Source organism: Protopterus annectens, chromosome 2.part0, assembly GCF_019279795.1.
Source record: "Protopterus annectens isolate FY-2018-M chromosome 2.part0, PAN1.0, whole genome shotgun sequence".
NCBI lineage: Eukaryota > Metazoa > Chordata > Ceratodontiformes > Protopteridae > Protopterus > Protopterus annectens.
This window is the reverse complement of record NC_056728.1, coordinates 563,462,314-563,484,754: the sequence shown is the minus strand read 5'-3', so window position 1 is coordinate 563,484,754 and position 22,441 is coordinate 563,462,314. Positions and strand designations below refer to the sequence as shown.

Sequence of the window (22,441 nt, the reverse complement as noted above, 5' to 3'; positions counted from 1 at the left end):
TGAAGAATGGAAAGGCTGTTGGTCCAGACGACATACAAGTGGAAGCATGGAGGTGTTTAGGAGAGATGGCAGTGAAGTTTTTAACCAGACTGTTTAATGAAATCTTGAAAAGTGAGAGGATGCCTGAGGAGTGGAGAGGTGTTTTGGTACCAATTTTATGAATAAGGGTGATGTGCAGAGCTGTAGTAACTACAGAGAGATAAAACTGATCAGTCACAGCATGAAGTTATGGTAAACAGTAGTGGAAGGCTAGGTTAAGGAGGGAGGCGATGATTAGTGAGCAGCAGTATGGTTTCATGCCGAGAAAGAGCACTACGTATGTGATGTTTGTTCTGAGGGTGTTGATGAAGAAGTATAGAGAAGGTCAGAAGGAGTTGCATTGTGTCTTTCTGGACTTAGAGAAAGCATATGACAGGGTACCTAGAGAGGAGTTGTAGTATTGTATGAGGAAGTCGGGAGTGGCAGAGAAGTATTTAAGAGTGGTACAGGATATGTATGAGGCTAGTGTGACAGTTGTGCGTTCTGCAGTAGGAGTGACAGATGCATTTAAGGTGGAGGTAGGATTACATCAAGGATCAGCTCTAAGCCCTTTCTTATTTGCAGTGGTGATGGACAGGTTGACATGAGATCAGACAGGAGTCCCTGTGGACTATGATGTTTGCTGATGACACTATGATCTGTAGTGAGAGTAGGGAGCAGGTTGAGGAGACCCTGGAGAGGTGGAGATATGCTCTAGAGAGGACAGGAATGAAGGTCAGCAGGACTAAGACAGAATATATATGTGTGAATAAGAGGGAGGCTAGAGGAATGTTGAGGATGCAGGAAATAGAGTTAGTGAAGGTGGATGAATGTAAATTCTTGGGATCAACAGTTCAACGTAATGGTGAGTGTAGAAGGGAGGTGAAGAAGAGAGTACAGGCAGCATGGAGTGGGCGGAGAAGAGTGTCAGGAGTGATTTGTGACAGATGGGTACCAGTAAGAGTGAAAGGTAAGGCCTACAAGAAGGTAGTGAGACCAGCTATGTTATATCAGTTGGAGACAGTGCCACTGATAAAAAGGCAGGAGTCAGAGCTGGTGGTAGCAGAGTTAAAGATGTTAAGATTTGCATTGCCTGTGATGAATGGACAGGATTAGGAATCAGTATATTAGAGGCTCAGCTCAGGTTCGACGGTTTGGAGACAAAACCAGAGAGGCAAGATTGCATTGGTTTGGACATGTGCTGAGGAGGGATGCTGGGTATATTGAGAAAAGGATGCTAAGGATGTTGCTCCCAGGTAAGAGGAAAAGAGGAAGGCCTAAGATAAGGTTTATGTATGTGGTGAAAGAGGATATACAGGTGGTTGGTATGACAGAGCAAGATGCAGAGGACAGGAAAAATGGAAACAAATGATCTGCTGTAGCAACCCCTAACGGGAACAGCCAAAAGAAGAAGAAGAAGTCTTCAGATAAGCTCCCAATTAAAGGGAATGTGGCTTACAAGGTTATAACAGAAAGACTGTGTTATGTGTGTAAGAAGTTAGAAACTTCAAAGTATATATTCTTCGGATGTCAAAGAGCTAAAATATGGGAATGGCTTTTAAAAAGAATGTGTTGAATGATATATGTGAGGTAAACCTTGACTTTTTATTTTCTGGCTATTCTAAAGAGATGAAAAAGAAAATAATGAAATAATTAGATGTGAAAGTATTGGGATTGTATGGAATTGAGGAACACTTGGACAGAAGAAGCATTGTTTAATACAAAATGGAATATTTCTGATGTGATTAGTAAATTAAACCGTGGTAGTGAAAAAAGGAAATGTGGGTATTGGAGTGTTTTGTGTTACCCAATAAAAATACTGTAAAGAATACAAATATGTTTATAAGGGTGTATTTCAGAATGTCAACCGTTCAGAATGCCGACTTTCATATTTCAGACACCATATGATCGACATTCCGAAAGACCGACATCCTGAAATAGCACCATTTACCTACCTGTAAACACAGTAAAACTGTGTTATGCAGGGGGGCACCCCACACCCTCTGCTACTTAAATATTTTCACTCTAAGATTGCACTACAGTGCAGGAAAGGGGAAACTCCTAGTCCCCTATCTATATATATATATATATATATATATATATATATATATATATATATATATATATATATAGTGGCATAGTTACTGCCATGCATGGGAAGTACACAACTTATTTTGATGCTGTGTCTGCTATTTATTCATTAGTTGGGGTTGCCTTTAATCATAGTCCTCAATAATTTTTGACATTTTGTATTAGGCATGTTATATTGTAAGCCACGGTGGTGCAGCGGTAGCGTTGTCGCCTCACAGCAAGAGGTTCTCCTGTTCAATTCTCTCGGCTGGAGTGCCTTCTGTGTGGAGTCTACATGTCCTCCCTGTGGTCGAGTGGCATTCGAAAGACATGCGTAAATGGATGTGCCTTCATTGAAGGTTGGGTGTCAAGCTGGCACCGTAAAAATCTATTGCCAATCATTAGCGGACCAGAGTTCTGCTGTGGCGACCCCTAACCGGGAAAAGCTGAAAGAAGAAGAAGTATTAGGCAAGTTATTGATTACAAGCATTGTCTTGAAAATTTTAAACATGTTGTATTTCCTTTTCAGTTGCTGTGTCACCAACACCTCGGCTAAACCTGAAATTGGCCAGGATTGGTTAGTATTGATCAGTGCCCTTCCCCTGAAAACAAACTTAAATAAAATAAAAATAAGGCAAGTCTTAGAAGGGAAATAAAGTCTCTAAGTCTTGCAGTAGGCAGGCAAACTACAAGAACATCAGGTCCTTATGGCACCTAATAAGAAGCTGATTAAACTAGGAGTACATCGTGGTCACTACCTCTTAAGTGAGATTGCTGATCTCTGAGTTCTGAAGAGGAATCTCCAGAGCGCTGTGTATGAAGGATGAAAACAAACTGGAAGGTGTCCCTGAAATCTGAACAAAGGCTAGAAGATGTTGTTGGGCAAAAGAGAAACCAATTGAATCATTCCTGCCTGTATGGTGATGTGCACTGAAGGGAAAGACCTGATATCTGTAAGCACCGTTTATTTCTCTGGCTAGCTATGGGAGTATGAAGGAATACTTACATTAATTTCACTGAAAAGAGGCTACACTGAGATGAACTTTGGGAAAAAATCTATATGCTCTGCTGTAAGTACACTGGATTCTGTCAAAACTTACATTAATAAGGGCATGTGCTAGAACATATTTGTGGAAACAGACTTAGCTTCTTCTTTTCCCGGTTAGGGGTTGCCATAGCGGATCAACTGTCCACTTTATGGTTGGCAGTGGAGTTTTTACGGTGTTGAGTTGCCAGCCCAGCACCCAATCTTCCACAAAAGGCACACAAACGCATGCCTAGGGCCAATTTAGAGTGTCCAATCCACCTACAGCATGTCTTTGGGAGGAAACCGGAGCACCCAGAGGAAACCCACGCAACCACAGGGAGGACATGCAGACTCTGCACAGAAAGCACCCCAGCCGAGGAGTGAACCGGAGAACTTCTTGCTGTGAGGCGACAATGCTAATCACTGCACCACCGCAGCCGCCCACGGAAACAGACTTAGCAATAAATACATTATGACTTTTTTTTTTTTCAGAAACATTAGATCTGCATGATGGATTAGCCATTTCAACACTTGACACCCGTTGCTACTCACAAAGAGTTTGATATGCGTTTATAGATTGTTCCTTTAGCCAGTAATCTGTGGCGTTGCATTAGTCTGTGTATTCGAACTGAGCCACGATTAGAAATGTATTACCCTTATTTAGCAGCCAAAGTTTTAAATTGCTCTCTACAGTTTATTTTTCACGTTTTAATAAAGCACGAGTGTTGTTGTTTTCTGTTAAATAATGGGAAAAATTTCACGTAGTTTAGAACAGAAAATAAAGGCAATGAAACATAACCAGTCCTCACAGATTGCTCTTGAAAAGGTGCAGTCGGTCCTATCTGAATTTAAAAAAAAAATCCATGGTTGGGAAAGCAAGTTTTGTATCCCCTTCCAGACACATAAACTGTGGCAGTATTGGTTGAGGAATTATTGACTGTAATCTTCAATAATTTACCAGAAAATCAAAACTTTTTACGAAGGACAGGGTAAAAATATGAGGCAAAATTGGAGACAGTTCAGAGGTATGCTTCAAGAGTAAGGGACGAACAAAAATAAGTAAATGATTTTAAATTCTTGGTTCTATGGAACACTGACATAAAAAAAGTGTATTAAGATTTATTTTAGAAGAACAGGAAGTCATTTAACTATGGTTGTTTTTATTCACACTACCCCTTAAGTTCAGAAAGACTTCGAAGAATTTTGTTATATTGTAATAACTAACCCCCAGTCAGACTGCCCAGAAGTGGGCATGACCTGTGTGATTGACATATGGAAATCACCCCTGTACATGTGATTTATGAATGCTCCTGAGACTGAGAGGCCCCAAAGTTAAATTAAACTAAATGTTGCAGGTCTTTTTAAGACAAGTTGGAGTGCATGTGCACTTTTAAAAACACATTGTTTTCACCAGGATGTTTCCTGCTAAAGTAGCATTTCACACCTTAACCCTAACTGTATATTCTTAACCCATCTTCTTCTTTCGGCTTTTTCACGGTTAGGGGTCGCCACAGCGGATCACTTGTCCGCTCACGATTGGCAGTGGAGTTTTTACGGTGTCGAGTTGCCAGCCCGGTGCCCAAACTAAAACAGAAGGCACGCACTCACACCTGGGGCCAATTTAGAGTGTCCAATCCACCTTCAGCATGTCTTTGGGATATAGGAGGAAACCCACGCGACCACAGGGAGGACATGCAGACTCTGCACAGAAGGCACCCCAGCCAATGATCGAACCGACGAACCTCTTGCTGTGAGGCGACAATAGGTTCTCTGGTTCGATCCTTGGCTGGGGTGCCTTCTGTGCGATTCCTAACCCTTACTAACCCTAAACCTACTCCTACCTAATTAATCTTAATTCAAACCTTCTGTTTTCAGTATATTTTCTGTTAAAGTAGCATTTTACACTCTTAATATTATCAGTTGTGAAAAATGCAGTCTGTCTATTGTTATTAAAAACTATGCAACCATGCTATCCACTCTCGCTAGACAGAATCGTACTAAAAGGATTTGGTAGTTTACTACCATAGCTGATAAAAATGAATAAAAATAAAAAAGTCACATCCTCATTCCAAAATTAGACTGCTAATTTTCTTCTTTCCGGTTTTGTATGCATTTTCCGTGTATTACTTACTGTATTACATTATAGCAGCCATGTCCTTTAACGGGCTTTCCCAATTTAAGCGCAGATTCCTGGTCCTAAAAGCCTGTACTCACCCGATCAGGCCAGGGATATGTATTAGTATCATTATTTAATACAGAATTAGCATTCACATCACCAAAAATGTGACACCTTTAATCATTCATTTGTACATCTGCTTTATTAACATCGATCCCAACCTTCCATATCCAAAATGAGGAACGCTAGCCTTCTTAATGTGGAACAAATGGACAAAATGTGGAACGCATACTAACAGCTTCAACTGGAAAGACCTTAAGATGATTAAAATATGCTGGTTTTACTTATACAAATATTTTGTAATTCGTTAATATGATTAATGTCCATTTATCATAGATATGAGTTAAAATCTTCCTAACACTGAATGTGGGACAGACCCTTTCTATGTGGAACTTGGAGGAACGTTAAGTTTTTTAAGACCCTAAATGAGTTACGTTCCTCGTGATGAGGTACCCTCGAGAGGTATGAGAGAGTATTTCATGCACTAACAACCGTTATACCTTACAATTGAACCAATATGCAGGAGCTGTATACTACGATGAATATTCATATAGATAGTGAAGACATCCTTATGAATATTCATCATAATTCGTACACCTCACCGGGTGTTGGGCGGACCTTACTAGTGCGTATCTGGAAGATACTGAAATACAACATTGCCATTCTAAGACTAGTAGAGCATCATTCATATGTAAAATTTGCTATTCAACTCCTGAAAAAAAAACATATTTTCAGTACAAACGCATCTCTCAAATTACGCCGATTTTGCATTGTATTTTCCCCTAGTAAATCATGGAGTTTACGGTCAGTTAATAACGCCAAACATGGGGGGGGGGGGGGGTCATACTTCTCTGCGTCAGAAAAATGTGTTAATACAGAAAAAAATGAGTTTTTAATGAATCAGAACAATATTTTAAAATTGTCCCTGATTTTGCTCCTTCAACTCCCAGTATTTTGTGGATTTGTCCCCGATTCATGGGTATACACAGTCAGTAGAACAGGTACAACGTTTATTTATACTCTTTTTGGTACAGGTATAGCATTTCAGTATTTGTTAGCGCAGTTTGATCCTGCTGCTTCTCCGTAGTTGAACAAGTGCAACAAGGAAGTTTAGTGTAATACCATCACTCTGAATGGGGAAAATGACAGCAATTCAAATTTTTAAACCCAGGTTTTTCGAAGTAGATGCCTGATGGACTATTTTTGGGGGATTACAAGAATAAGCCACTGCGTTTTATACATAATATTACATAGTTACAGTGGCCATTGTGCGGAATACTGTAGCTAGGTGCACTGACAGAACTGTGTATAATCCCCTCAAAGTTTGACAACATAGAGAATATTTGTGATTTTCACAACAACATTCAATCGGAAAACATGGTACGGATCAGATCATCTGTTTTTGCATCCTGTTGTTTAATTATAGAAGTGGTTGGCGTCGCCCTGTTCCTAGTAGGCTTTTTCCCATTACCTCCAAAGTCCAGAGCAATGAAAAGCAGGAGTTCGGACATCCCAGCAGAGCCGTATGCAGGTAAAGTGAGGAAGAAGAAATATAATTTGTAGGTTGCGCTGCCTTCTACTTTGCCAAGTATACCAAAACATCTAATTATACTCAGTAACTTCTGCAGGAGGAAATGAATGTGTGTGCGCGCGCCCACTCCCTCCCACTCTTTCTCTGTGTGTGTATATATATATATATATATATATATATATATATATATATATATATATATATATATATATATATATACATACACACACACACACACATGTATATGCAAATTGTGTTGAGCTTACCAGTCTGAAGTTTTTCTCAGCTGATCCTGCAGGTAGCTGTATTTTGTGCTTCACTTCATACCTCTGAGCTGGTCATCTTTTTAGCTCAAAATTTCCTCTCTCCTTCCTAATCCCTTCTAAAAATGACAATTGTGGGAAAAAAGATGGTGCATTACACTTAATAAATAATGACAGCAATTAGAATTGTAAACTTCGTTTACTTCAGAAAATGCATGTTAATTCACGTTCTCTTGTTGTGTCAACTTCTGAAGTTAATTGTGATAGTATTTTAAAAAGTTTCACTGATTGTTCCTGAGTCTGGAGGTAAGAGGTTCAGGACTATGCACAAGAGTAAGCCTTTCATTTCAGCATATTTACTTCTAATTTTATTTTAATTGTTTATGTGGAATGTGTTTTTGTTGAAGAGTATGCACTTTAGCAGTCATCATGAATTAATATGATTCATGTGTAAGCCACATTGAGAGATCAGATCAGTGCTCCTTCAGCCAGACTGTATTTTGTCAGGCTGCTTACAGATGTAACTTCATTTACATAGTAAAATGGAAATATAGCTGTTAATCCATTACTCATTTTAAAACCTCCTGAACCCCAAATTAAAACTGCTTGATATAAAATTGAGTATATTAATGAAAATTATCTTTTTCATGATTGTCACAATTTTAATTCACAATACATGTATTACAACATTAAACAAAAGAGACTACTCACATTGATAGTTAACGGAGTTTCTTTTACTGTATCATAAGTAAGATACTTGTTACTTGGTATCGCTACTCAGATGCAGTTTTCCTGTATCAACTTGGGAGAATACCCTCCTATTAAGGGACTCTAAAGAGACACACAGTTTGGAATTTCATTTTATCTCTAGAATTGTTGCTATCCTTTCTGTGGGGCCACAACATTTTACATTATTTACCAATTATTTTTTCATTGTTTTTCTGATTTATCCCAGCCTTGGAAGATTTGTGAGATGAGCTCTATTAAGTGATTGAAAAGAGGAGCATTAACTTTTAAGTTTGTCTTCTTAAAGGTGTATATGGCCAGGCATCTTATGGTCCTCATGATCGCTTGCTTACTATTGGTTTTGTGTAGGAACACACAGTGTTGTAAATGCCATGGAGTGACAGTAAAAGTCAGCAGTGTTAGGTAATAGTGAACAGTAGCTCTGACTAATGTATTTTGTAGTAGTTTTGATTCATATGTCTATTGGTAACTTTTTAATAACTTAAATAAGGTGTGACATGTTTATGTGTTATTAAGTGTGATGTGTTTTGGCTGCATTGTTGTGGATGCACAACTGATGTTTTTGTTTTGCAGGGATTGGATAAATAAAAGACACTCCAGAATGTTTGGGATTAACTAAAAAAACATATATAAGTTATTTTCCCTTTTTGTGGTGCACACAACACTAGTATATCTCATCACCCGGTTGGTACCTGCCTACTTTCTAGCCAGGGAAGACTCATCTTACAGACACAGTGATTGGGGTGCTGCTTTTCCTGTACAAGACCTGGTGATGAGGATATTGATCAGCAAGCCCTTTATATTGCAAAAAGTCTGATATCTTTAGCTATTCAGTGTACAACTATTTTAGGCATGACACTAATGCCCTTTTAGCTTGCCAGTATACCAACACAGTTATTCCCATAATGAGTGTCCAGGTTGTTATTAAAAATATCTGAAGTAGTGCTTGCTATAATGTAATTTGGTGGATTATTGCATTCAGCACTCTCTCAAAGTACCAGTTACTATATAGTATTTTTTAATTTCTCCAAATCTATTGGGTTTCTGATACCATGACAGGAATGGCTTTCATTCCTAAATCAAAGTATGATTAAAGTACATGAAATTAGTATTGTTTCAGTCTTTGATGTCAACCAGAAGGGCTCTTCACAGCACCTGCAATATGCCCAGTAATAACTCCTTCTGCAGTTTGTATGGAGTTACATGTGTCGGTAACATATCTAAATACGACTGTATATTCTTTTTTTATAAGACCTGTTGTTCCTACTACTATTGGAACTGTCTGGGTATCCTTCTTCCACATTGCTCTCGTTTCTGCCTGCAAAGCCTGATATTTTATGATTTTATGCCCCTCTGTACACAAGACACTGTAGTCACTGGGTGTAATGATTTCAGTGATCAATGCTACCTTTGTCTTCTTTTCATGGACCACTGTATCTGGTTTTCTCACATCTATCTTTTGAACTGTTGGTAATGGGTGCTCCCATGTCATGTAGACTTCATCATCTTTTATGATGCTTTGTGGCTCATGTTTGCAGTGTTTTTCAGCTACTTCAGTATTATAATGTTTGCACAATCCCCAGTGCACCAGTCTTGCCACATTATTATGCCTTTCAGTATACGGTCCTTCTGCCATTGGTGTGTCACAACCAGCAACAAGGTGTGCGACTGTTTCCAATTCTGTTATACAAAACCTACATTTGACTGTTTTCTCCCACATGTTCAATGGACTTTGTAAACCAGTGTGTACATAGTACACTATCTTGGGCCGCCAAGATTAACGTTTCATCTTTTGGGTTGACTTCGCCTCTCCTTAACCATTCATGCATTCAATCCTGAACAGCATGAGGTTATTCCAGGAGTTTTCCTTACTTGCAACTATATTTATGCATTTTCCACATTTCTTGCCTTCTCATCTAATCCTTCATCTTATATTCTTTCTTTTGTTTTGTGGCACATTCAGTTGTTGCCTGATTTTTATCTACCTCTGGTTTGATTTCCATTCCCGCTTGATGCCAATATGCTTCTACTAGACTAAGAAGGAAAGTCATCTTAGATTTATTCTCCTCATATTTCAAAACTCACTATGTTTGGGCCTTATGAGATCAGCAGATATCTATGCAGTCCCACAATTGCAGATCTATACATGTAATTGATTTCAAGGAGGCCTATACCTCCATTGGAATGGAGAATATTTAATCTTGTTATGCACTTGTTGTTGTTGTCTTTCGGATTTTCCCGGTTAGGGGGTCACCACAGCGGAACTCCGGTCCGCTAATGATTGGCAGTAGATTTTTACGTGCCGAGTTGCCATAAATAAATCGTTTGATGAACATGAAGCATCCTTCTTATTTTCCTTTTTAATCCAAGATGACCATTTTGTTACAGGAGACCTAAACTGGGACACTTGCCGCCCCGGGAAGCCAGGTCTGCAGTCCCATTCTCCCAGCACCCATGGGAGTGGAGATAGGGCAGCCATGTCATCTTGCACCGGGGCAGGCAGGTTGGCCTCCCATCCTTCACCAGGCACTGTGGGGATGACACTCTGTGAACAGCACCACCCAGGAGGCAAGAGGCCACATGTCATTAGACTTGAAGCGATGCACATTTGTCGGCACCTGGCACAGTGGGGGTGAGAGACTGGGGTGTGCCAGGTGCAAAAAGTGCAGAGATGGAGGACCCAGGGCCATCTCCCTTGTGAGTTTGAAAGCCCTAAGTGCAAGGCAAAGTGGAGAACCAGTGTCATGGAAGTCTGGATGAGGGACTGTCTGGGGCTTTATGGCCCATCAGAGTTCCATGAGGCTGGGAAGATCCCCTGAGAGGCTTCAAGAGAATGCATGGCACTGCATGATTTGGCAGCAGTTAGGAGACATGTAACCCTGGAAAAGAGCTCTTTCTCCTGGGTGGAAGTGGAACCTCAGAGGGGGTTAGTCCCGATGGAAATCTGGAAGGGAGAGAGAGAGGTGGAAAGTGAATGGTACAGGACAGCTCTCACCTGGGTGAGGGGATATGGACCATGCCCCCTCTGGGATGGAAGTCTAGAAGGGGGAGAGAGGCAAATAGTGGCAGGGCTGGGTGAGCTCATGCCTGGGTGAGGGGGGGGGGGGTCAGGCAGAGCTCCTCACAATGGAAGTCCTTAAGGCAGTGCTAGGATGGACAGCAGCAGGGCCTGGAGAGCTCCTGCCTGGGTGAGCAAGGTCAGGTACAGCTCCCCATGATGGAAGTCCTTAGTGGTGGGGCCTGGAGAGCCCCTGCCTGGGTGAGTGAGGTCAGGCAGAACTCTCCATGATGGAAGTCCTTGAGGAAGCACCAGGGTGGATGACAGAAGGGTCTGGAGAGCTCCTGCTGGGGCAAAGGCATCCAACTTCACCCCATAACCGACAGCATCCTTGAAAAAATCTCAAAGTCCCCAGAGCTGCTCTGGATGGGAAAGCAGGGGGGACTCTGAAGTCTTCATGAGAGAGGATCTGCCCCTCAGAGGCCGAGGGGAGGTTCAGAGGAGAGGACGGGATCAGAGGGAAGCTCCCCTGAGAGGGTCCAAGGGCATGAGCGATCTGGCACGATTTGGCAGCTTGCAGGAGACATGCAGGCGGCGGAGTCCCCTGAGATGGGGGGCTGCGGCTGGGGAAGGTCTCTTGGCCAGGTCAAAGGGGAGGACTGTAGGGTTTGGCCCTGACAGAAGTCAGTACGGGAGCTCCAGGCAGTTGGGTGTAGGGCCTGGAGAGCTCCTGCCTGGGTGAATGGGGTCAAGCAGAATCCCCCACGATGGAAGTCCTTGAGGGAGTTACTGACTGATGGCGGAAGGGCCTGGAAGGCTCCTACCAGGACGAAGGCATCTGACCTTACCCCATACCCAATGGCATTCCCAAAAAATCGCAAAGTCCCCAGAGCTGCTTAGGATGGGAAAGCAGGGGGACTGCCCACCCTGGGAAGCCAAGTCACCATTCAGACTGAGCAGTTTAAACTGGGACATTTCTGTGTCCCAAAGGCAATGTTTGGGATTCCGGGACAGAGACTTCCAAACTGGGACTGTCCTGGAATAACTGGGACCATTGGCCACCTTGGTCTAATCTATCCAATACCTTTTGGGGCCAGTCAATTACTCCAAAACTTTAAGTTAGGACAGGAAGAGGAAATTGGTTTATAGCTTGAATTTCATTTCTAGATGTCAACACTGTTTTCAGGATTAATTTAAGTCTTCTAAAATATCCCTTACTGAGTTTTCATATTTGTTCATGTTTTATTGTTGATCCTTCATCATTTCCCAAATATTTATATATTCCCTCTTGCTCAAGTTCTTTTGTGTCACATTCTTTTCCCAAACTGATGTTTTCTTGTGCTGTAGCTTTCCTGCTTTAAAGGTTGCTTTTGCACATTTATCAAGACCAAATGACATTCTTATATCATCTGAAAAAGTTTTGACTACTTGAAGTTGTGCTTTCATTTCCTCATTTGATGAGCTAAACAGTTTTAAGTTATCGACAAAAATAATTGACAAATCATTGGAACCACCACGAATGAATAAAACCAGACAATTTATTTGGAGAGAAGAAACAAGCGCTTTCACGCACTTAGCTAGTGCGCTTCATCAGGTTACATTAAACAGAGTTAATCCTTGTCCTTATATACTGAACATACGCCCTAATTAGCAGCTAATTAGAGCAATCAAAAAATTTTTAAAAACACATTGACTAAACTGATCATGATTTAAAACAATCATATCATAGATCACTATTCTACACATAACAAGCTTAGTCAGTAAATAAAAAGTAACATATATTTACTTGGCATAAAAATAATAACACTTTCTCATACTAACAGACGATTAGAAATGCCTCTACATCCAAAAAATATAAAATATTCAATATAAGTATATACAGCAGCAGGAACTAAGCAGTGAAGACCCCTCAATTCATGTCCATCATATTTAAAACTCATTCCTATGACCACATATATAATTTATAAAAAGCATAATTCAAATAACCAAATTGTATCATATTGATAGAAAATATATAAAGGAAGGGAGGAGAGGGGGGGAGGGGGAGCGACGGGGGAGAAGGGGGAGGAAGGAAGAGGAAGGAAGGAAGGAGGGGGGGAGGGAAGGAGAGGGGGAGGGGGGGGTAGAAAGAGAATAATTGAGTATTGTAAAAAATGTAATTTCATTTCTAGATGTCAACACTGTTTTCAGGATTAATTTAAGTCTTCTAAAATATCCCTTACTGAGTTTTCATATTTGTTCATGTTTTATTGTTGATCCTTCATCATTTCCCAAATATTTATATATTCCCTCTTGCTCAAGTTCTTTTGTGTCACATTCTTTTCCCAAACTGATGTTTTCTTGTGCTGTAGCTTTCCTGCTTTAAAGGTTGCTTTTGCACATTTATCAAGACCAAATGACATTCTTATATCATCTGAAAAAGTTTTGACTACTTGAAGTTGTGCTTTCATTTCCTCATTTGATGAGCTATACAGTTTTAAGTTATCGACAAAAAGAAGATGAGAAGTCTTTACACTTTGCTGCTTTCTGGGAGCCAAATTATAGCAATGCCCTAGTCTGTTAAGCAGACAGTTTAATGAGTTAAGGGCAAGGCAAAAGATCAGTGGTGACAGAGTCGCCTTGGAATATCCCCCTTTGGATTTTTAACCCTGGAATAATAATTTGTTCTTTATCATGGCTTAACTGCAAAGTGGTTTGCCACTGTTTCATGGTTGCTGTGATGTAGTTTATCAGTGTAGAATGTATCTTACATATTTTTAAGCACTCTTTTATCCATGAGTGTGGGATACTGTCAGATGCTTTTTTGTATTTTATCCATGCTATGCTTAGATTGTTCAACTTTTTATAGTTCTTCACTATGAACAACAAATGATCCTTTGTTCCATATGACTTTCTTTTATTACCCTTTTGTTCTATTGCCATAATTGGCTTTTCTTCTAAATGACTATAAACTCTGTTGGCATTAATTCTAGTGTATAGTTTATACGTTGTTGGGAGGCAAGTTATTGGTCTATCATTTTTAGGGTAGCTTGCAGTTTCACTGTTAAGTAGGAGCATTGTTTTTCCTGTTGTTAACCAGGCTGGTGTCTGTTCATGGTGTGTATATAAATAGTTTTTACTCAAAGCTAAATCTTTGTGGAAAGATGTTAATAATTTTAGCCAGAAGTTAGGTACTGCATATGGGCCTGGGGTTTTTCGTACAGAGGCTTTTCTTAACTTTGTTTCAGTTTCTCTGGCTGTTATTTCATCCCATTTCATATCATGTACATTTGAACTTCTTATTCTTTCTTTTACTTCTTCTGTCTATTTAGCATTTTTGTTATGCTCCACATGATCTACATAAATACTTCTCGAAAATATATCTATTTCATCTTTTTTTGGTGATCTTTCAGTTCCTTTTAACTTTTTTCCCAATTCTCTATAAAGCTTTTTTGGGTCATCAGTAAATTGCTTATTTTGTACTTTTTCTTTGTATTTATCTGTGTTTCTTCTAAGTTTTTCTCTGTGTGCTGATATTTTTAGTTTATTGTTTGCAATAGTGCATGATAAATCCTGATCCGTTATAATACTGCATATTGCTTTTATCATGTCTATCTTTCTGAGTATTTTTGTTGATCTGTTCCCTCTTCTGTACCTTTCTAGCAGTGACATTTGTTGTCTTAATTGTTTTGTAGTCTTCTCTATTCGAAACTTCCATGATGGCATTCTGTATAATCTTCTATATAGGTTGTCTGATAGTTCTATACTACTTTTTGATAACCCCAGACATTGCCTTTAAATACCCTGTATACCTGAATAAGGTCTCCTCTTAAATATTTGTATGAGACACCTATTAACTAATAACTTAAATTTTCACATCTATGGATGCCCTTGGCATATTTCTGTTATACTCTTTCCAATTTACATACATTTGTTTTCTTCTAAAGTTTCCATATTGTTAATGCTACTCAGTGCCAGAAGTCTAAACCTCAAAATGCACGCACTCGAGGCACTCCTCAGTATGCAGAAAATCAATATATGTGCAGTAACAGAAACCTGGTTTAAGGCTTCAGGGAGCACCCCAGCACTACCGGGCTACAACTCATACCAATCCCTCATAAAATCATTCAAGGTGAACCTTGAAAGAAAAATTGCCAAGGACTCCAAAGATAACTACAAGGCATTCTTTAGCTATGTCAATAATCTAAGTGGCAATGCTCAGATATGCTCGAAGTTAGTGCAGAATGGCATAAAATACACTGAACCAACCGATATCGACAACATCCTGGCAGACAGGTTCAGTGCAAACTTCACCTCCCTCTCAACCCCAAAAGGGCCCATAACCATACCAGAAGAATGTATGGAATCTCAGACACTCAGGTGAAAACAGCCCTCTCCAAAGCCAAAAACACAGCATCAGTGGGACCTGACGGTGTCCTAGGCTGCATCCTACATGAGTTCAAAGATGAACTAACCCCTCACCTAAACACACTGTTCAAACTCAGCCTATCCACAGGCTACATACCCATAGAGTGGCGCACAGCAACGGTTATTCCGCTCCACAAAGGTGGAACCACAACAGACCCCGGGAACTATTGCTCTATAAGCCTGACTTGCTTGGTCTGCAAGGCTATGGAGCGTATCATCATGGAACTCATTAACAGAGACATTGGGAACCTCCAAACACTGGACCCTACCCAGTTCGGCTTTGTTAAGGGCAGATCATGCCTCCTAAACCTGGTGGACTTCTTTGAGACAGTTACCAAGGCTATAGACGAGGGAAATGTTGTACACACAGCCTGCCTAGACCTCGCAAAGGCCTTTGACACCATTCCCCATTCTGGTATTATAGACAAGCTCATTAGCCTGAACATAAACCCCTACGTCACAAGATGGGTTGCCAACTGGCTCACTGACAGAACCCACATGGTGTGAGTTGTGGGAGCTAGGTCTGACTCTAAACTGGTTACAAGTGGCGTTCCCCAGGGCTGAGTCCTAGGAACCCTTTTGTTCGGCATATACTTCTCAGAGGTACAGGCAAGCACAGGAGGACTATGGCTGACCAGGTTCGCAGACGACTGCAAACTAGGGGCTATAATTGACTCTCCGGCTGACACAGACATCCACCAAAAGGGTCTCACTGAGACAGATACCTGGTGTCAAAATCATGGCCTCAAGTTAAATGCCCAAAAGTGCATAGTCATCCCCTTTGGAAAAAACAAAGTACCCACAAACTACCACATAGGTGGTAGTCCCATAAATACGGAAGACGTAATAAGGGATCTGGGGACCCAAGTAGATAGTAATCTCTCCTTTGATAATCACATTGCCAAAGTGGTTAGAAAATCCTTCTATGTGGCCCACCTAATCACAAAAGGGTTCGCATCCAGATCAAAAGAGGTCATTGTGCCCCTCTACTCATCACTCATCAGACCCATCACAGAGTACAACGCCCCATTTGGGATGTACCTTACAAGACACCTGCAACAGCTGGAAAGACCACAGAAGTACCTCACCAAGAGGATCACTAGCCTCAAACAGATGCCCTGTGCAGCTCGACTGAAGAAACTCCAGCTGTACTCGGTTGCATACCTCCTACTCAGAGGTGATCTCTGCCTGACATACAAGGCCATGTCCAACCCAGAATTGACGGACATGCTCCACCTAAAGAAAATCATATGCCCTCAAGCCACACGCCCTAGGGATCTAAACCACACCACAACAATAAATATGAAGTGCTGGAGGGATAGATTCCTGTCCCAGAGACTTCCCATGCTTTGGAGCAAGATTCCAATCTACATTAGGCAGAGCTCCTCGCTAACACTCTTCAAGAGAAACCTTGACGAGTGGATGGGAAACAGAAAGTTTACCCCAGGGATCACTTCAATGGCTCTGCTGGACACAGGCACAGGGAACTAATCTAAGGGGGCAGCGAAAGTCAGCACATTCTGGCTAGGCTTATAAATGCCTTTGGGCAGATAGCCTAGTACCTACCTATGAACCTATACTCTAGTGTGAGTCTAATGTAACTTACAAACAATGATTTCATAATTTCTGATTTCCTAGACTTTATAAAGCTTTTTATATAACCTATAACTATTATTAACCATAATTTGCCACTAAACTCCAAAATAACCTTGCTCAACAACTACTGCTAATATAAACTATCTGGCCTTCACCTCTGTTCAAGTAACTTTAGAAGTATTGGTAACAAACTGCATACCTGGATAGCATATTACAATCCAGACATATTAGTCATCACTGAATCCTGGCTCCCATAAGATATAAAGGATAACCACCTGGATATAACATTCTAAGGCTTGACAGACTTGATAAAAAAGGAGGCATGTTAGCCATCATCTACAAAAATAACTTGAGCATCCTCGTACAACCACTAAACTCTTCCCCCATGCAATAATGCTGAAACATTTATATTATTTCTCAAAATCAGCACCCATAAGAACCTATGCATAATAGGTGTCTACATACCCGCTGGTAATAACATAAACGCTGATGAAGAATTTCTGTCCTGGACATCAGCCAATATATCTGACAAGAAACCATAATGAGTACAAAGCTCCTTTTGGAATGTACCTCACAAGACATCTGCAGCAGCTGGAAAGGCCACAGAAGTACCTCACAAAGAGGATTACTGGCCTCAAACAAATGCCCTACACTGACCGCCTCAAAAAACTCCAGCTTTACTCCGTAGCATATCGCCTACTCCGAGGTGATCTCTGCCTAACATATAAAGCTTTGTCAAACCCAGAGCTGTTGGACATGCTACACCTAAAGAAATCCCAATCCCTCCGAGCTACACGCTCTAGGGAACTAAACCTTGTCACCACAATAAACAGGGCACGCTGGAGGGATAGATTCCTGTCCCAAAGACTTCCTATACTCTGGAACAAGCTACCCATCTATGTCAATTAAAGTTCTTCATTAGCACTCTTCAAGAAAAATCTTGATGAGTGGATGGGAAATAGGAAATACACCCCGGGATCACTTCTGTGTCTCTGCTGGACAGTGGCACAGGAAAATGACTTTCTTGGGTGGCGTAAGCTATGGAACCTTGCTGGCTAGGCTTATGTAGGCCCTTGGGCCGATAGCCTAGTACCTATCTATGAACCTATGAACCTATGAATATTGACTGGCAAACTATAGATAATGCAGACCCTACAAATGCAATAGACTTATACAAGTTTACCAAACTCATCTCTTCTCCTACCAGATAAAACAAATCCACCAGTAGGAATTCCATCTTAGACTGGATCTTTCCATATAAACCAGGCAAAATAAACTGTGCCAGTTATATACCTGACACCATTAGTGAGCAACTGCCTATTCCCGCAATGAGAGAACACATTCATGACCAAAAACAACATTGTTATAACCTTAATCATAATCTCTCCACCTTCAAAAAGACACTTCCATTACAAACTTAAAATTAAAAATTGGGAAGTGTTATACAGTCAAGTTAGCTGAAGTAGTAGCACTATTTAATGCAACATTTCTAAAAATACTAAATGAGATTGCACCCTTAAAGACAAAATAATTAAATCAAACCTGACTCTCTGGCTAACAAAGTAAACTAAACAGCTCATAGAAAAACATTGATAAAGCATGGAGATCCTGGAAAAATCCAATAGCGATGCCAATAAACAGAAGTACAATCAACTTAGAAATACTAATTAAACCAAAATTCAGTCTGACAAAAAAAAAAAAAAAAAAAAAGTACTATATATGATTACAAACAACAAATCAAAGCAGCCTTAAGATATTCTGGTCCACCATCGACAAGTTCCTATATCCAGCCGGCCATGCGACCCAACCTAGCCCCAAACCAGATATACCAGGAGACTCCAGTGTTACCTAATTTAACTCACACTTTGTAAATTCTCTTGCCTCTCTATTAAACCCGCTATCTTCTACAATTAGCATAACAGCTTAAGACACCACAGCTCATTCCCAAGCTCTCAAACTTCAACCCATCCCATCCTCTACTATCAGAAAACTACTTAAAACTTTGAAACCCACCACCCTTTCCCCAGAAACTTACCAGATGAATATGTCAAGATAGATGCAGATGCTGTGGCTTACCTCATGTCCCTCTTAATAATCTGATTTAACAAAGAAAGCTGTGTTCCCACTCTATGGAAAAACCCTACATACTTCCTGTGTATAAGGGTGGAAACTCCATTAACCTGTCCAATTACAGACTGTCTAAAATACTTGAAAAGTATATGCAATCCCATGTTCTCAACTAGAAACCTCACTACTTTCCCCTATGCAGCATGGTTTTTGTCCACATCACAGTGCCACCATTGCACTAGTAAGCTTTGTTACAGCAGAAAATCAAAAGGAAACAACAATATACATACCTGTTCCATACTTCTTGATCTGTCCAAAGTCTTCAACAATGTGTCGCACCAAAAATTACTATGCATGGTCTCTTCTCTAGGCTTTAATAAACTCTTACTATCCCTGTTTAACAGCTACCTCTCACAATTTCCAAAAACTTTATACTATGTCTCAGTATGTGAGAGCTAATAATCTGTTTTCATTTTCTTGTTCTCAAACACTGTGTGATGTTTTTATTTTACTATGAACTATTTTCATATCTGCTGTAAAAAATCTTTATCAAACTGTGACTAACTTATATTGATAAACTCTCACTATCCTAATTTAAGAGTTACCTCTCAAGCAGACAAGCTGTAAACTGACAAAACAACATCTCTTCCTTTCTCTCAGTAACCGCGGAAGTCCCTCAAGGCTCTATAGTAGGTTCACTACTTTTTAATATATTCATTAATGACCTGCATTTAACAAACAAACAAGCAATCATTATCCAGTATACAGAAAATTCCACAATCATCTTGTCTGTCAAATACATGGTTAAACTGCAGCAGTACACCCATGAAGTTCTCTGATATCTTGAGATGTGGTTAACTGGCTCACAGCTCCTTCTAACCCCCCAAAAATCTAAACTTATCTTATTAATCCCCAAGCAACTATCCTACCAAAAACAATTCCTTCTCAATTCTATCATCAAACAATACCAAGACAGAAATGGTAACCCCATGACAAACTATTAGGGCTTATCGTTGATGAAAACTTAGAAGTCGGCTACCACATAAAATAGACTGTAAAGAAATCCTATCAAAAAAGTGTGAGCCTTCTATAGAGCCAAACCCTACCTAACAGAGCAGGCTAGGATAAGTACTGCCTCATTTCTTTTCATCCTTACTTTCCTATATGCAGCCCCCGTACTTGTCGGTTTACAATCCAATCAACTCTCTTTAGTTGATCAGTGCTGTAATAAAACTGCAAAATTTGTTGCCAACCATAATTATAAGGCTACATACTAATGCCTCACACTAAAGTGACTTCAGTGGCTGGAATTAAGACACTGTTTAACCTGCTCACAGCTTGTCATAAAATATAATCTCATATATGACCCAGACAAGTTCCCATGTCTAAGAAATATTCCCCAACTCTACAGTCCCAAAAGATCACTACAATCTTCTGACAAGATGTTGCTAGCTCTAGACAATACTGTTGAGACTCCTTGTACTCTGCCCTCTCTAAAACCTGAAATCCCATACAATTCTTTGTTAGAATATTAAAAAAAACAGTATGCATTTCAAACTACACTTAAAGGATCACCTAAAAGTACTTGGATATGCTCTTGCACCTTTCCTGGGATAACTTTAACGTTTCCTCTCTGTCACCATTTTTTGCTGGGCCTCTCCACTCTTTATATAGACTCTATACTCACTACATTACTATCTTACTCCTCCTGGTTTACTGCTGTTTGTACTTCCAAAATACGTCCAGTGCTTATTGTCAACTTCGTAATTTACAAAAAAAAAAAAAAAAAATCAGCCATAAACATAAAGCTTTGTAACAAATTGCATTATAAGTTAGTCATAAGTAATCTGTTTTCATTTTCTTGTCCAACACTGTGTGACATTTTTATTTGTTGTATACTATTTTCATATCGATTGTAAGAAATCTTTATCAAATCGTGACTGACTTATATTGACCTAAAATGTATTTATGCTTATATTATCTGTTGTTTTAACGTTTATTCATTTTATTGTGGAGCTTTTCTCCCTGGTCATCCTCTGAAAAGGAGCAACTTGTCTACTCAGTCAGGCTGTCCCAGTAAACAGATGCAGTAAATAAACAAATAAATAAACAAACCAACCAATTGGTTGATATGATTAGAAAAACTCAAAGATGGATCTACTTATGTACCTAGGTCCTCAAATAAATCTACAGTTTCAATCACTGTGTCCTTTATTAAATATTCACCTTTCAGTCCATGGCTTCCAAATCTCATCTGCTTTGATGTATTTATCAGCATATTCTTTTCCTGTACCCAAATGGTCAATTTAGTCAGGTTCAGTTGTTCATATGTCTTGTCTGTAATACGTGTAATCAGTTTAACCATTTTCAAGGCATCTGCATACAGACTGCAGAACATCTCAGATAAAAACGTAGATCTGAAAAATACATCCTAAATATGTATGGCCTGGGACAGAGCCCTGTGGGACACCCAGACTATAATCTAGAATTTCACCTGCCCTTTTGCTACATGATACTTGCCATGTCCTAAATATAAGCAGTGCAGCCACCCATCTTATCAAGATTACATCAATACCTTGTTCTTCTAATTTATTGATTAGTGTTTTGTGTATGACTCTATCAAATGCTGAATTTATGTCTATATAAATTACACAACAGCACAATTTTTCATTTATAGCTATGTTTATAGAGCATCATATTACATGTGGTCATAGATTTGCTTTCAGCATATGCATGTTGATGTATGGTTTCATGTTATAACCTTTCCAGTTATGACAGTTTGTCCAAAATAACCTTCAACTGTTATTCTTCACAACAAGAAAGTAAACTTGTGGGTCTGTATGACTCTGGGTTTGTTTTATTCATCTTTCCTTTAAAGATAGTTTAACAAGTGCATGTCTTGAATCTTGTGGACTCCTCCCATTCTTAAATGACCTAATGGATGACAGGTATAATCTTACTGTAATTTCATGTTGAAGTGTTCTCAGGTCATTATTACTAATTATGTTTCCTTCCTGTGCTTTGTTTGGGTCCATTTTGTGTAGTTCTTTTGAATATAATCTAACATGATTTCAGAATCTGAAGTTAACTGGATGTTATTAAGGCAGTTTATCACCCTCTTTGTGCAGCCAAACTGTCTTGTTTTAGATTTTAAAAATATATCTTTAATATGTTGTATTTGTGGATGCATTTTTGAATCTATACACATATTATCAGTTTTTATGTTTTTGCTTCTTCCACGTCTTATGCATCAATAAAATTGTTTCCTATTATGCTCAATATCTTATATACACATTCTCTTCATATTTTCTTGATCTTGTTTAATACTATGTTTAATTCGTCTCTCCAGTTGTTTATTTGTTTGCAAAGTTATAGTTTGACCTCTTTTCCATTCCTTTTTTTTGTCTCTCTCACCTTAGTCAAGTATCTTGTTCTTATGGAACTATAACGTCCTGACATTGTGTACCTAGATCCTGATGTTAAACATTGTTTTTGATTTTGTTTGTATTCAGACTATTTCCCCTTTCAAAACTTGCCACAT

General features: G+C 39.6%; 1 protein-coding gene across 1 annotated transcript in view; it reads left to right on the top strand.

Moving 5' to 3' along the window:
• The first annotated feature begins 6,380 nt into the window (after positions 1–6,380).
• PIGG (phosphatidylinositol glycan anchor biosynthesis class G) overlaps positions 6,381–22,441 on the top strand; it is a 2,654,828-nt gene continuing 2,638,767 nt past the window's right edge. The window contains exon 1 of the mRNA XM_044060932.1: positions 6,381–6,822. Coding sequence (XP_043916867.1) covers positions 6,669–6,822 — 154 coding nt within the window. The 5' untranslated portion in view covers positions 6,381–6,668. The remainder of the gene's footprint in view (positions 6,823–22,441) is intronic.